Source organism: Westerdykella ornata, assembly GCF_010094085.1.
Source record: "Westerdykella ornata strain CBS 379.55 unplaced genomic scaffold EI97scaffold_4, whole genome shotgun sequence".
NCBI classification, from domain to species: Eukaryota; Fungi; Ascomycota; class Dothideomycetes; order Pleosporales; family Sporormiaceae; genus Westerdykella; species Westerdykella ornata.
In genome coordinates this window covers 1182189-1197489 of record NW_022986854.1, presented here as the reverse complement: position 1 = coordinate 1197489, position 15301 = coordinate 1182189, and the positions used below count along the sequence as shown (strand labels likewise).

At 55.6% G+C, this 15301-nt stretch overlaps 5 protein-coding genes across 5 annotated transcripts; 3 read left to right on the top strand and 2 right to left on the bottom strand.

The window, feature by feature from the left end:
* Positions 1 to 540: 540 nt before the first annotated feature.
* Positions 541 to 3122, bottom strand: EI97DRAFT_456451 (uncharacterized protein; the record flags this gene model as incomplete). The annotated part of the gene is made up of 3 exons (XM_033800732.1): positions 541 to 1255; positions 1304 to 2944; positions 2998 to 3122. The coding sequence occupies 3 exons, from the start codon at positions 3120 to 3122 to the stop codon at positions 541 to 543; spliced, it is 2481 nt and encodes an 826-aa protein (XP_033656585.1).
* A 350-nt stretch (positions 3123 to 3472) lies between these two features.
* EI97DRAFT_431265 (glycosyl transferase) lies at positions 3473 to 5383 on the top strand. Its single transcript, XM_033797893.1, has 3 exons — positions 3473 to 3863; positions 3926 to 4705; positions 4765 to 5383. The coding sequence occupies exons 1-3, from the start codon at positions 3816 to 3818 to the stop codon at positions 5122 to 5124; spliced, it is 1188 nt and encodes a 395-aa protein (XP_033656584.1). The 5' UTR covers positions 3473 to 3815; the 3' UTR covers positions 5125 to 5383.
* A 1231-nt stretch (positions 5384 to 6614) lies between these two features.
* On the top strand, positions 6615 to 8588 carry EI97DRAFT_414105 (TauD-domain-containing protein). Its single transcript, XM_033796817.1, has 3 exons — positions 6615 to 7603; positions 7707 to 8147; positions 8208 to 8588. Exons 1-3 carry the CDS (start codon positions 7031 to 7033, stop codon positions 8385 to 8387), a joined length of 1194 nt encoding a protein of 397 aa, XP_033656583.1. The 5' UTR covers positions 6615 to 7030; the 3' UTR covers positions 8388 to 8588.
* A 4595-nt stretch (positions 8589 to 13183) lies between these two features.
* On the top strand, positions 13184 to 13922 carry EI97DRAFT_499541 (uncharacterized protein; the record flags this gene model as incomplete). The annotated part of the gene is made up of 1 exon (XM_033802613.1): positions 13184 to 13922. The coding sequence occupies one exon, from the start codon at positions 13184 to 13186 to the stop codon at positions 13841 to 13843; it is 660 nt and encodes a 219-aa protein (XP_033656582.1). The 3' UTR covers positions 13844 to 13922.
* A 110-nt stretch (positions 13923 to 14032) lies between these two features.
* EI97DRAFT_431261 (NAD(P)-binding protein) lies at positions 14033 to 15256 on the bottom strand. The gene has a single exon (XM_033797892.1). The coding sequence runs from the start codon at positions 15047 to 15049 to the stop codon at positions 14306 to 14308; it is 744 nt and encodes a 247-aa protein (XP_033656581.1). The 5' UTR covers positions 15050 to 15256; the 3' UTR covers positions 14033 to 14305.
* Between the last annotated feature and the right edge of the window lie 45 nt (positions 15257 to 15301).

Below are 15301 nucleotides of genomic sequence, written 5' to 3'. Positions count from 1 at the left end.
AGATATAAGGGGGCTGAGGGATAATTATGGCTGTTGAAGGCTCAGATTCATGGGGTGGGCGAATAGGATTACAGTGAGAGGAGTGGAAGATGCAGGTGCAATGTGCCTCGTACCTACCCAAGTCGGTATGTTGGGCCCACGTGACCAAATGAACTAGAGCGCCCGAGATGTAGGCTTTCGTTGTCCCTCAAGTACTGACGCGTATTCTATTTCCGTGGCGTAAATGGCAAATGATATCAGCTGTTTTTTGTTGAAATGACACAAGGCAAGGATAAATACATGTGCGGATGCGGACTTCGAGGTCCCTTGCCCTATCGCGCGTCGCTGGTCCGCTCGGCCGTCTTCACCCACCTGCATATAGCTTGGGCAAGGCTTCCGACCTGGTCTGTCTCCTGTCTCTGCTTCTTCCTCGAGAAGCGCTGCGGCACTGTCCCTCGGCACCGGAGCAAGACCCAGTGGCCCCGGATTACCGCCCAGTGGGCATCGTGTTGGTGACATTCGTCCATGTCTTCGAGATTGAGTCGGTCCCTTGCAAGGGTTTCATCCCAGCAACTCTACATCCAGACCGATAGCCCTCATGAAGAGGTTGACATTGAATAATCTGGCCGCCGACATATCCGGGGGAAGTGCCCTGCTGACCGTGACGGTATCCATGACCCGATCCTTGACTCCAAGGACGAGCCTCTGCTGCTGCTCTGGGCTGGCGCCCACTCCAATTGCTGCCAGGAACTGCCAGATGTACTTGTCATCCGTGTCATTGACTGTCCCAGGGAACAGAACCGGGAGCACAGGCTCGACAGTATCAAAGAGTCGGTTGTAGAGCTCCGTCCATTTCTCCCACTCCGTAACATCCATCTCAGGCGCCGACTGCTTCAGTATCTCGGCTCGAGAGAGCAAGATTGTCAGCATCTCCATACCCACCTTGCTCCGCGCAACAAGGTGCAGGTTAGTCCGTTGAAGTATAATTTCAAGAAGGCCAATGACGATATTGAGCGGAGAAGTCTGGATATGCGTGAAATAAGGTGGTATCACCGCATGGACGAATAACTCGACCTGCTCTCGAATGGCCGGACTCAGAGGCTCTTCGGGTGTTGCAATTGCCTGGTTTACAACGGGCAGGTGATCCAAGTGCACAACAATCATTGTGATGACGGTGACACGCTCTTGGTCATCGATATGGCGGAATAGTCGCGAAATGAGCTTCTTGCCCTTGGCATGAGAGAGCATAGCGATAAAAGGGTGTGGAGTGGGAGATCTGGTCCGCGTAAGAATATGACCCTGGATGAATTCACGACACACTCACTGTAGATTGATTGGTTCCATGATCTTGGTAGCTTCCCAAAGCTTGTCGTGCAATGCTTGGAACTTGGTTCGCCATTCCATGTGATTTTGAATCGCCTCCGGGCTGCTCTCCTCGTTGATGGGCGGGGGCAGTGCCCGCTCGTGGTCATCGATCTCCATCAACGCCCTATACACGTCCTCAATATTCCTGAGCACTTCCTTTCGATCGGCAATGGACGATTTGTGGGGTTTGGGGTGTTTGTCGCCAGTCTCTGCTCGCTTGATATTCAGCAGGGGGCGGGGCGTTTTCGAGTTACTGAAGGAGATTTTGCCCAAGCTGCCTTCAATGACCAGCTGCTTATTTTTCGGCTTTGCCTTTGCAGCTTCTACGGCACGCTGGACTTGTTGCTCCATGCGTTGCATATGATTGTCCCCGCCACGGCCATGACGGCGACCAGCACCAAATCTGCTGTTGGTTTGAAACAGATAGGTTTGTGCAAACTGATTGGCCGGTTGTTGGGGTGTCTGCCTGTGAGCTCCGCGAATCTGGGAAAAGACGTGGTAGTAGAAGTCTTCGGCGAGCGCAGCCTCGGACCGTGCCTCTTCAAGACCGCCCGTTGCAGCCATCAATTGCTGCAATTGAATGCGAGTGATGAAATTCTTGTCCTGGGGAGTCATCAATCCATTGTCCTTTGATAGCAGCGCAATCTTATGGTTCCGCTTAGCACGCCTCGCCTCCTCTTCCAGATAAGCCAGTCGCTGTTCCTCGGGCATCTGCATCAGCTGGTCGGGGGTGATGGCCATGCTTGGGAAAGACGGTCCGCGACTGTGAACTGGGAGTGCTCCGCGAGGCCCCGTTGGCGGTGGCATGACGGGCAATCCCTGGCCTGAAAGGCGATTCGGGTTCTGCAGAATTTGCCTGGGCTGGGACGGCGGTCGTTGAGCACTTGGAAGGGGCGCCGCATACCTAGGCTGCTGACCTGCGTTATCCGGCGTCTGTCTCTGTCTCTGCATCGCGGCAGGTTGGCGAGGAGGTTGGATTTGCACAGGATGGGCCGGCAACTCTGCGTGTGCTTGCTGCTGACTGAAACTGGGCTGTTGTTGATGCGGGGCCTGCAAAATCTGCGGGGCAAACTGGTCTTGAGCCCCGTGGTGCTGTATTTGCTGCTGGTGTCGCATCGGCACAGATGGAGGGATCTGCGCAGGAGCGGGCTGTACCGGAGGGGCAGCAGTCGTCTGACTTGCAGTCTGAGCACGCATCATAGCCTCGACCTCATCCAGGCTCATCATCTTCTTTGCTGGCGCTGAAGGAGCCTGGGGTTCGGGCTGCTTCTGCTGGGGAACTTGTTTCGGCTGCAGGCCCCAGATATCGGCACGCGCCTCCAGCTGTGGAATGTAGTCAGGGTCATGGTAGCTCTCGTAGCCGGTCCTGGCAGGTTTGGATGCCTGGACCGGAGGGGGCTTCCGCAGGTTGCGTGCTTCAAAAAGCATCTGCTCCTCCTGGAGAGTGTTGGCGATCTTGGAGGTCTGGCCGGCAAAGTCAAAGTCCTTGCCAACGGTCTGCTGGGTGGCCGGCCCTCCGCCAAAGGTATCGTCATTAAGGGCGTCGTCGGCATCGTCGAGCTGGTCGCCCAGTCCGTCATAAGTATCCTCAAAGTCGATTCTGGCACAGGATGTTAGCTGCACCGTTTCCGAGAGCTCCGCGCGGGTACATACATCTCGTCGTCGGCAGCGCCACCGCTGAGGCTTGCGAAAGGGTCTGCGGGCTGGCCGAAGCCGGGCGCACGGGCAGAATGGCTATGATCGCGGGGAAGCGTCGTATCGAAGCCGAAAAAGGACATGTCGGGCAGCGCCTTCCGGAGACAGATGGGCGTCAAAGGTAGTCGAAGACGGGTAATAGCGGAGGGGGTGTCTCGAAAGTGAGAATTGGGAGGCAACGGGGCAATGACGTAAGACGCGGAGAAAATGTCCGCATCGACGCAACAGAGAGTAACAGTAAGTCAAGAATGCGAAGGTAGGAGGGGTGCGCCCTGTCGAACCTCACCCAAGGAATGTTCTGTCAAACAACGTCGTGATAGTGACCATGGTGGAGTGGGAGTTGCTCCCTGCAAAGGTGAGCTTGGCGGAGCTAGTCCTAAATGGGCGGTGGCCATTCGTGTTCGTGTCTTGAACCACATTCCCTTTGCTACCACCGAGCAGACGGACTCCCTTTTCTACCACATGTGCTTCTTCTCCCTTGCAACCCCTTCAGTTAACTGTTTTCACCTCCAGCCGTCTCGGTGATGCGCCGCTTCTGTGCAGCTTCGCCCTTGACTTCCTAAATTGCCCGCTATTTCCGGGTCCTCAGCTCCTCCCAGCACCGCACCGCAAATACCTGGAGGCGCCGGATATTGAGCGCCGCACGTCGTCGCAAGACAGCTTCTCCGCCCCATCCACGCCTCCCAAGGACGCTCAAGTCCACACTTAGCAAGCTGGAGGACCCCACAGTTCCGGAGAAGGCCCAGCCGTCGAGCGCGCCTCGGTCTCCCCGCGCCATGGCAAACTCCCAGCGATATCTGCGATATATTGTCTTCGCTCTCGTCGTACGCGTGGCCCTTTCAGTTTGGTGTCGTGCAAAGAACTTTCCCCAGCTGACGCTAAGCAGTGTCTCATTCTTCTTTTCTTCATATCCTCTTCCTCGTCTGGGCCATCATCATGGCCGAGTATCACCAACCCGGCTGCCAATGGCTCTATCACCAGCCCGGAGAAGCCGCCAACCACCCCCAATACCGGGTCCTCGCCGCCTCCCGCCACGGCCGCCGGCGGTCGTATGAATGCCACGTTTGTGACACTTGCCCGCAACAGCGATCTCTGGGAGATTGCCAAATCGATCCGGCACGTCGAAGACCGCTTCAATCGCAAGTTCAACTACGACTGGGTCTTTTTGAATGATGACGACTTTGATGACGAGTTCAAGAAAGTTACCTCGGCGTTAGTCTCTGGGAAAACCAAATATGGGCGTATTCCCACCGAACATTGGTCGTTCCCCGACTTCATCGATCAGGACCGCGCCGCCAAGGTTCGCGAGCAGATGAAGGAAGCCAAGATCATCTATGGCGATTCCATCAGCTACCGACACATGTGCCGCTACGAGTCCGGATTCTTCTTCCGGCACCCTTTGATGCTGGACTATGAGTGGTATTGGCGCGTAGAACCTAGCGTGGAGTTCTTTTGCGACATCGACTATGACCCGTTCCAATATATGGCCGACAATAAGAAGAAATACAGTTTTGTACTCAGCTTGTACGAGTACGTCGAGACGATCCCTACGCTATGGGATGCGGTCAAGAACTTCACCAAGGCTCACCCAGAGCATATTGTCGAGGGCAATATGATGAATTGGCTCAGTGATGATGACGGCAAGACGTATAACCACTGCCACTTTGTTTGTCGCCCCTCGTGTGTCCCATGCGCAGAGAAGTATGAATCGCTAACCGCGTTTAGTGGTCCAACTTTGAGATAGGCAACCTGAATTGGCTCCGCTCCAAAGCCTATCTCGACTATTTCAACTCTCTCGACCATGCTGGCGGGTTTTTCTACGAGCGCTGGGGCGATGCGCCGGTGCACTCCATCGCTGCTGCGCTCATGCTAAAAAAGGAGGAGATCCATTTCTTCAACGATATCGCGTACTATCACGTTCCCTTCACGCACTGCCCTACCGGAGAAGAATATCGGTTGCAACACAAATGTCACTGCAACCCCAAGGATAACTTTGATTGGAATGGGTACTCTTGCCTGTCCAGATATTACGAAGTCAAGGGAAAGGAGAAACCAGCGGGGTACGAAAAAGAACAACAGCAATAAGTTGTCCGTCTTTCACATCTTCCATCTCTTCTTTCAGCTCTCATTACAGCTTGTTCCTCTGAACCGTGCCCTCTCATTTCGCTCCGGCGGTTTCTCAGCATGAGTGGATCTCTGACGTCTATCAAAGCGCCCCCTCCTCCACCTCACAGTGGGTATGGTGGACCCTCCGGTGGGTAGCATTGCTACTCTTCCTCATTACCGCGTTTGGGGTCTGGTTTGGGCAAAAGAGAAACAGCTGGGCGGCATAGGCGTGGCTGTTGTGTTATTGAATGTCATTATTCGGGATACTCGAGGATCCCCAAGGTTGGATCAATGGATCTTGTGCGTTCGGCGCCGGTTTCGGTTGAAGGGGCCTAGGGGTGTTCTGGCGCTTGGTCAGTTACGGCTGCAAAAGGTTGGTACGCTGCCATGACTAGGTGATTGGATTTTATATTCATTGTATATCTTAATCCAAATTGGCGCAGCTACAGCACCGCTCATTCTTTAGCCGACTGCAGCTTCTACTCAGCACCCAACCTTACTCTCCGCACGGAACTCTCCTCTCGTCCCGAGAAGCTTATCGCCGCTTTCTCCGGTGTCGGTGACCATGTGATTGGCGACGTATGAATGCATTCCAGAGGGGGAACCCTGTGTTTACAGCCTTTACCTGGATCGTCTTGGGCATATTGCGCACATTGTGTCCTTTGGAGAGGCATTTGTTTACATTCAGCTGGCATTCAGTATTATCCGCCCTTTGCATGAAGTGCCGTCCATGACAGATGCTCCACAGGGGAAGCAGCTGGATTACCGGAGCGTGGACTAAGTATGGGAGAGGACATGCACAGTAGATATGCAAGATGTTCGAGCCAGGACCGCAGTTCTTCTGCTGACGGCTATAGAATTATTATGCTGAGAAATGGTCAAGCACCTGGGGAAAATAGGACGACGACAAGGACTGGACGGCGAAATTCCGGATTCGAGGAATTGCGGTGAAGAGGATCTGCAGGTAGTTCGACTTCGATTGTCGGGCGGCGACTGTGCCCGTTTGATAAACTGGGGTCAGGTTGGACTTGGTGGACTTGGTGGATTGCGCCATCTGACGTGCTCTCAACTCCCCCGCTAAACAGGAGATACCCGCCACATCACCGCCACAGGGAGGCCATGGCCATGTTGGACAATCAGTTATCGATATGGAGATGATGAAAGGGACGTGAAATCCGAAGGAATACCCTTTTGTACCTTTTCCATTCGATGGGCAAGGTGGCTACAGCCTTTGCTGTTCTGTTCAACGTCACGCAAGTGCGGCAGAGACACTACTCCCGGATGGCCATATCTAGCCCCCTCGAAGGCCCAACCGGATATAGACCTACCTACATGACCGTTACAGCAACGCTTTGAAATCTCGATGCACGCATGCTCGGATGCATGACCGTGCATGTTCCGTCTTCGGCCTCGTCCCCGGTACCCCAGACTTCGGTCTGGTTGTGCCTGCATGTTCTGGTTAGATGCCGCCGCAACGAAGACCGCTAGGTATGAGGGTAATAGTGTGCCGACATGGATTGTCAGAGTTCAAGGGTGATTGTGTGCGATGGCGCCATCGATTAGAATGACTCTCAGTGACTTCATGCCTGGCTTACTCTGGGTAGGTACAGTCACTTGTGTTATCTCTGCTATAAAGGAGGGTGTGAGTTCTTCTTTGTCCCTTTCTCTCTATTACTCTGCTATAAGACACTTCCAACCAATAATCCACCTTCAGGTTCATTTTCCTATTCCTCTGTCTGTCATCAAGTCATTTTCTACCGGGCTTGTTACATCCCTACGGAGCGCGCCTTCACTGTTTCCAGGCGTCTGTACCACTGTACTGTCTACTCCCCTCCTACTCTACTAAATACGCTTCTTCCCGAGACCACTGCATACATCCCGCACCATGGCACCCGGCCTGGTCGAGCCTACCGTCCCCGAATCCAATGGCACCTCTCTGGTGGGGCTGAAACCGTCCCTCAGGACCAACGCCCTCAACTATACCCCAGGTCGTTCGCCTGTCAAAAAGCACGACGAGACCTACCCCTACGAAGACCTCCGCCCTCGCTTCCCAGACGTCAAGTGGCCTCCCTTGACCGGAGTCCCCTACTCAGACAAGGGTCTCCTCGGCGACCCCAACTTCAAGCACCTCCTCTCCTCGGCCACCGACGTCTTCGACTATAACCCCAAGATCGGCACCGAGATCCACGGCATCGACCTGGCCAACCTCACGGACCTGCAGAAGAACGATCTCGCTCGTCTGATCGCCACACGGGGCGTCGTCTTCTTCCGTAACCAGAAGAACTTCGACATCGAGAAGCAGCGGGAGCTGGGCAGGTATTTCGGGGAATTGCATAAGCATGCGACTACGGCTTGTCCGCGGAGGGAGGGCCTGGAGGATGTACATGTCGTGTACACGGGGGAGGATAGTCCGGATCTGAGGGCGTTGTTCACGCCGACGTTCTTGTGGCACAGCGATGTAAGTGTGAATTGTCCCTTCACGTGATCACTGCCTCCTCTTCCACCAACGTAGCTTTTAGATCCCCCGACGAACAACAAAAACTAACAGTATAATATCAAAGGTTACCTACGAAGTCCAACCCCCCTCGTACACATCCCTCAAAGTCCTGACGGGCCCGCCCCGCGGCGGCGGCGGCGACACGCTCTGGTCCTCGCAATACGCCGCCTACGACATGCTCTCGCCCGCCATGCAGAAATATCTCGAATCCCTCACGGCGCTGCACTCGGCCGACCTGCAAGCCCAGGGCTCGCGCGAACTGGGCCGCACCGTGCGCCGCGAACCCGTCACCACCGAGCACCCCTTAGTCAGAACCAACCCAGTCACGGGCTGGAAGAGCCTCTTCTTCAACCCGGGCTTCGTCACCAAGATCGTCGGCGTCCCCAAGACGGAGAGCGACGCCATCATCGCCCTGCTGAATGAGATTGTCGCCACGAGCCCGGAGATCCAGGTGCGGTTCCAGTGGGGGGAAGGGGATGTGGCGTTTTGGGATAATCGGGTTTGCGTACGTCTTTTCCCCTTTTCTACAGTCCTCCTATTATGTATTCTAACAGCCTGGAAATAGAATCACTCGGCTTCCTACGGCTTCGCGCCCCATCGGCGGCACGCGGTGCGCGTGTGCTGCCAGGCCGAGAAGCCGTATCTGGATCCGAACAGTAAGAGTCAGGAGGACGATTTGGCCGAGAGGTACGGGTTGCGCAAGGCGAACAAGGATGGTGCGGGTGTGGTGAACTACAACGACTGAGTCGGCAGGCGTCATCTGGAAGTCGACTCTGCTGAGTGAATTTGAGATGAAGGAGCATCTTCCAATCTCTCACCTTCGGCAACAGCGGGCTCTTCTTTTTTGTCATTTCCTTCCCTCTTCTGCGATGGGGCTCCTGGGTCCCCCTTACTCACTTTGTCACTGCAATTCAGCGGGCGAGTATGGATGGATGCATTTGGCGTTTATCAAAAGTCTTTGATTCTGCTTTCCCTTCCCGAAGGCAACCGGTCAATGAAATATCAATCAATCATGCCACATTCTAAGAACTGCTCATGTGCTGTATATATCTGTTGCCGTCAACATGTGGTTCCTCAGCTCGTAACTAATGAACAGTGCAACGATTGCGGAGAATGTAATTTCCCTTGTCACAACCCCGTAGTTGGTATAAGATGAATATACACAGGGTACAACGACAGACAAATGGTATCCTGAACATATAAACGCTACCCAAACATCTCCCACCTTACCAGCACGACAAACACCACTAACCCCACGTCCCACCCCCACCCCTCCCCTGCCTCTTCTGCGCCGACAACCTCCAGTCATCCTCGCCGGCAAACCGATTATGCAACGGCTGGATCCTCTCGGCCTTCTTCCTCTTGCTCATCTCCCCCAGCTTCGTGCCCGCCACCTTGAAGAACGTCGGCGCCGCCTCCACCAGCCACTTGGGCTCAATCACGCTGCACACGTGCATATACTCCTTGGTCGTTTCGACGAGCGAATGGTAGATGACGTGTTCGGCCGGTTTGCCGAAGAGCGCCGACGACGGGTGCAGGTACACGGGCGTGCCCTCGACAATCGTCTTGTATCCCTCCGACGGGTCCTTGCGCGCGCTGTTGCGGAAGAAGCCGCTGCAGAGCGCCTGCCGGATCTTCTGCGTGTTGCGCCCGCACGACACGAGGGCGTGCTTGTGCCGCTGCATGATGATGTGCAGCTGGCCGCGCACGTCGCGCACGCGCGCCATGCTCTTGGGCTGGATGAAGTTCTCCATGCACCAGGGTGTCGAGTAGTTGGAGGCCTTCCAGGCGTTGTAGACGTTCAGGAGAGTGATGTGGTCGCCCGTCGGATCGTGGAATTTGGCCTTCTTCTGGTCGGCCTGCTGTTGCTTCTCGCGGGGGCGGTAGAAGATGTTCTGGGTGCCTGAAATCATGGCGACAATGGTGAGGATTTCGTCCGAGCAGTTCAACTCGACCGACTTGATGAGAGTCTTGGAGAGTTCGGGTTCGGTGGGGTAATCGGCCATCTGGCGGCCAAGGCGAGTGAGGAGGCCTTCGTCGTCTAGTGCTCCGAGACAGTAGAGCTCCTCCAAAGCTGTAAGCATCGTGTTGGTGGGAGGGGGATCCATGAAGTCAAAGTGGAGGAGATCATTGATGCCCATGGCCTTGAGCATCAAAATGGTGTTCGACAAATTCTGTCTTTGAATCTCGGGGACAGTCGTAGGCAGCATCTCCGTGTTATAAGCCTGCTCAGTATACAGGCGGAAACACTTGCCCGGCCCGGTCCGACCGGCTCGTCCGCTCCGCTGCCTCGCCTGGGCCTGACTGATGGGCGTTACCTGCAGTCGGTCCATGCCCAGTTTCCCGTCGTAGCTGGACTGCTTGACGAAGCCAGGATCGACGACGTAGTAGATGCCATCGATGGTGAGACTGGTCTCCGCAATATTGGTGGCAATGACGACTTTGCGGGTGCCGGGAGCTGCAGGTTCGAAAATTCTACTTGCAACTTCGGACGGCAAGGCGCCATAGATGGGGAGAATGTCGAGATGAGGGACCGATGGTCCCAATGCCTTCATGCGCTCTTCCAAAATCTCGCATGCTTGGTCAATCTCCGCCTTACCCGTGAGGAAGAGCAAGATATCTCCAGGTGGCTCCGTCAGATGGATCTGCATGACAGTAACCAAGGCGGCATCCAGATAATCCGATTCCGGTTCGCGACTGTACATGATCTCGACCGGGAAAGTCCGTCCTGGGATGGAGAAGATGGGACATTTGTTGAAGTACTCTGAAAACTTGTCGGCATCCAAGGTGGCGCTGGTGACGATGAGCTTCATGTCCGGTCTCCTCTTGAGCGTCTTCTTCAGCAACCCAAACAGGACATCGGTGGCAATGGTGCGCTCGTGAGCCTCATCAAGCATGATGCAGCTGTACTTGGATAGCATGGGATCCAGTAGGATCTCTCTCTGCAGGATACCGTCGGTCATGTACTTGATGCGTGTCGTGGCGGGATTGGATTTGTCTTCGAATCTGAACTCACGTTAGTCCCCTGCATATCTCAAAAATGGAATGAAATACATACCGAATCGTATATCCAACCTCCTCACCCAGCACGCAGCCGACCTCCTCCGCAACACGCTTTGCTACACTCATAGCAGCCACACGTCTCGGCTGCGTACACCCGATCATGCCCTCATTCGCATATCCAGCCTCCGCCAGATACTGCGTCAGCTGCGTCGTCTTTCCACTTCCCGTGTCGCCGACCACGATTAAGATCTGATGCTGAGCCACAGCTTCTAACAGCTGTTTTCTGAATTTGAATACGGGGAGACTCTCCCTCTGTTCCTTGATGCTCATGTTCGTGCGCTTGCCAAACGACTCTCTCCCCGTAGATATCTTTTTCCACTCGGGCATCTCCTCCGTCTTTTGATTCGTTCGTGCATGTCGCAGGTCAGAGGCAAACTGTCGTTTCTGCGCCATCGGATCGTTCCATTGACTGCTGAGATCGACCTGCTCTGCCTCCTTCGCAGCTCTCTCAGCCGCTTCTTGTTGTTGCAGTTCCCTACGCTCCCTGGCCAAGGTCTCGCCCGCCATGGCTGCGCGATTCAGCGTACCCTCGGGAGCTTTCACTATGCGGATGGGTGACAGCTCCAGGGACTGCTTTGTTTGACCCGCCAGGAAAGGTGGCTCCTCATCTCTGACCTCGATGTCGACGTCTTCCTCTTCTTCAATCTCACCCGCCTCATTGATAGCAGCATTATAGTCCTGATCAATGTCCGGATACTCCGACTTGGGTATCACGCCCGAAGCAATCAACTGCTTGATCTCCCACCGTTCAGGCGACGTCAACCGCTTCCTCATGCCATTTTTTCTGCCATACAACCCATCGTCTTCAATAATGGGTACGACGTCAGGTGCACCGCCCAGGGCCTGCATATTGGCACCAGAAGCTGCCCCAATCCTCCGCATAGGCGCCAAATCGCGGCCACTCACCTGATCCACCTCCTTCATAGATAGAGACACGCGCCCGCCCTCCAACTTGATGACTTTGACCTTGACGTCCTGCCATCTGGAGACGAGATCCGAGGGGTGGTTGACCCGGGCACCCTCCTGCATCTGGGTGACGTGCACCAGGCCATCCACCTTCCCCCTGACGCCCTGCAGATTCACGAAGACACCAAAGTCCTTGACGCCCGTGACCTTGCCATTGTAGATCTTGTAGAGGACGGGCTCGTCGTCGATCTCGGGAGTTGGCGGTCGTCGAAAATCGTCGTCTTCATCTCTCCGTCTCCGTCGCCTCCTCCGTTCTTCCTCCTCCTCCTCGTCTCTGTACTTGCTCCGCCTCCGCTTGTCATCCCTATCACTTCTCCTTACGGGTACCGTGCGCCCAAACTCGTCCTCGAACAGTAACTCGTCATTTCGCGATCGCCTCGGACTGCGCGACCGCGATCGCGATTCCGACCGATATCTGTGCCTTTTACTCCGGTTGCTGCGATCCCTGTCCTCGGCCAGATCATCGCTCTGGGGACTTATACTGCGCTTCCTCGATCCATTCTGCTTCTTCGGCCGTGAAGCACCGCCCGCTTTCCCCGCCAGGCCCTCCAACATGGCAAACGTATCATCCAGCGCATCGCCTTTGGTCTCCGCATCCGCACCATTCTCCATCCCAGGCTTATCCTCGTCGTCTCCAAACACCACCTCCCTATCCGGAATCGCCAACCCCTTGAAAACCCTCGTCTTCCTCTCCCTCTCATCCACCTGCTCGTCCTCTTCCCTCACCCCTTCTCCATGATCCCTACTACCCTCCTTCTCCCTCTTATACCTCGGATGCAGCCTCAAACAAAGCCTATCGATACTTTCCACCAAGCTCTCCGGAAACTCGGCCCCCAGGTCCACCAGACGCTGCTTGAATTCCGCCAGGCTCTTGGTCTGGCCATGCTGGTCGATGACGAACTCGGCGAGCGTCTTGTCCGAGACGCCCAGGTGGTTCTCGATTTCCGAGGAGATTTTGGAGACGAGGGCGAGGAGCTCGAGGTTCGCGAGGTCGGTGTCCATGGTTCTTCTCGCCGTCGCCGGTGGGGGGGGGGGGGGGGGGGGGGGGGTGTGGGGTGGGGGCGCGTGGTGGCGCGTAAAGTATTGAGGAGGAAGATGAAAGTTTGGCGTTGATGGATAGATGGCAGGGCTGAGATCGGCGCAGGAATTGGGGAAAAGCGAGGCTTGGCAGCAGACGTTCGTTGATGAAGAGAAACGACTAACTACATAGCTGGTTTTGATAACATTGAGCTAGACGAGCAGACGACACATTACTGCACTTGTCTGCACTCCGTCCTATTCATTGGCTTCTGTATACAAGTTGTATTTGGTGTTGTGTCCTGTATATTCTTTGCTGCTCCACCGACGCCACCTCCGCACCTCGCTCCGCTCCACGACGCACCTCCACCTCTACTGTGTAATCGAGCACCTAAACAGAACTTCAAAACCAATTACCTCTCGACCGGTGTCTCTCCTTTCTCTCGCTCTATCTCTCCTTCCCAAAAGGACCCACCCTACCATTAGATCCGAACAATGCCACCCCAACCAGTCCATCTCCTCCCCCGCCTCACCCCCCGCACCGCCTTTCTCCTCGCAACCTCCGTCTTCCTCTGCCAAGAAACCTACCGCCTCTCGACAGGCACGCACACCTTCTTCTCGCCACGCGTACCGGCCCTGCGCGCCGCGCTGATGGGCGAGGATCCGCACAGTGATGAGGTCAAGGCCGAAGTCGTCAAGGCCTATCTGCGCATGAGGAGGATATCGGTACGGGAAGACAGGGGGAAGGAAGGGGAGGTTTTGGAGGAGAGAAGGAGGAGGAGGAGGGTGGCGCTCAGCACGGAGACGCAGGCGCAGAAGGAGGCGACGAGGGAGGCAGTGAGGGAGGAGGCGCCGAGTATCCAGGAGGTGATCAAGGGTAATACTGGGGTTGCGACGCCCGTGATATCGGCGCCGACTCCGCGCATTGCCAAACATGACGGAGCGGAGGAGGAAGTGGAAGCAGAAACTCAAACTGCGAAGCGAAGAGCAGTGCGGTCGCAGAAGAGAGCGGAAGAGGAGAAGAAGGATTGGCTCGAGGTGGAGTCGGAAGGGTTGACGTGGGTGGGCAGGGTACCCTTGATACTCACGCCGATTCCGAGCTTGAGGTTATTGATGCGGCCGTTTCGGAGGAAGAGGAAGGAGGAGGAAGAGTAGGAGTAGGAAGTGAAAGGATCATTAGGCGTGGTCAAGAAGAGTGTACTGACGTCGTTGCCTTCTTGTGGATATGTTCTCGGCAGGTCCAAACGTAAGCTTAAGCGTGTTTGGCGAATCCAGATTGATGCATAATATAAAGGAGACGGACCGCAGTGTATATGGAGTCGTCGGGTCATAGCATGGGCCTTTTGATTGTCGAAAGGATTGGCATACTGCGGCAAGGTTGTATCAAGCACTGTTTTTCAAGCTCTACTTCTGAACATTGCATATTACATTTCCATTACCGACGCAGCAGTCTATCAGAGTCGGTCAGAAATCCCGCCAATCCGCACTTCCATCACAGGCGGTATCCACGCCTTTTCCCTCGTCATCATCAATTCATCAAGCATGCCGCCGTTTTAGCAGCCCAGCACCGCCTCTATCAAACGCCAAACACCAAAGCACGCCCCGATATCGCCTCATCTAGCGCGAAGTATCCAGCACATATCTCCCGGCGATCTCGCCCCTTTCCATCTTATCAAAGACAGACTGCAGCTCGCTCAGACCGGCAACCTTGAAGGGGGCGTTGATGAGTCCGCGACGATAGAACTCAATGGCCTCGGCGGTATCCTTGCGGTTACCGACGTACGAGCCCTTAATGGAGATCATCTTGACGACGGTGCCAAAGACGGGTGCGCGCAGATAGGCGCCGGCAGGCATGCCGATGGCGATGACGCTGCCCCTTGGCCTGACGTACTCGGCGGCTTGCTGGAAGGGCTTCTCTGTGACGGCGAGGAGGAGAACGGCATGGGGACCGGTCTTATCCTCGGTCGCGTTCCGTACGTCCTCGACGACGTTGCTGCTCTTGGCGAAATCGACGTAGGCGGAGGCGCCCAGTTGCTCCAGGCACATCTTCCGTTTGTCCTCGCCGGTATCAATGGCGATGACATTGAGGCCCATGGCCTTTGCATATTGCTGTGCCAGACTGCCCAGCCCACCGCCGGCACCGACAATGGCGACGGTCTCGCCCGGTCTCGCGCCCGACTCTTTCAATCCCTTGTAGACAGTGATGCCGGCGCAGAGGACAGGCGCCACTCCATCGAGGGAAACCTCCTTGGGAATGCGGGCGACATGCGCCGCCTTGGCGATGCAATACTGTTGGAACGAACCGTCTACGGTGTAGCCGGAGAGCAGAGCCTTTGGGCAGAGGGGTTCGTCGGCCTGCATGCAGAAGTCGCAGGCGAGGCAGGAGCCGTTGAGCCATTTGACGCCGACATGGTCTCCAATCTGGTGATGAGACGTTGTTGGTTTACCACTCGGCGTGAAGGTTGCAGCGAAGCGGGATTGCTTACCTGAACGTCATGGACGAGCTCGCCTCTTGCTACGACGACGCCTGCACCTTCGTGGCCGCCAACAAGGGGGAGTTTTGTCGCCTATTTTCTGGTCAGCAAGCGAAGAGTGGGATTGGATGAGGGAGCT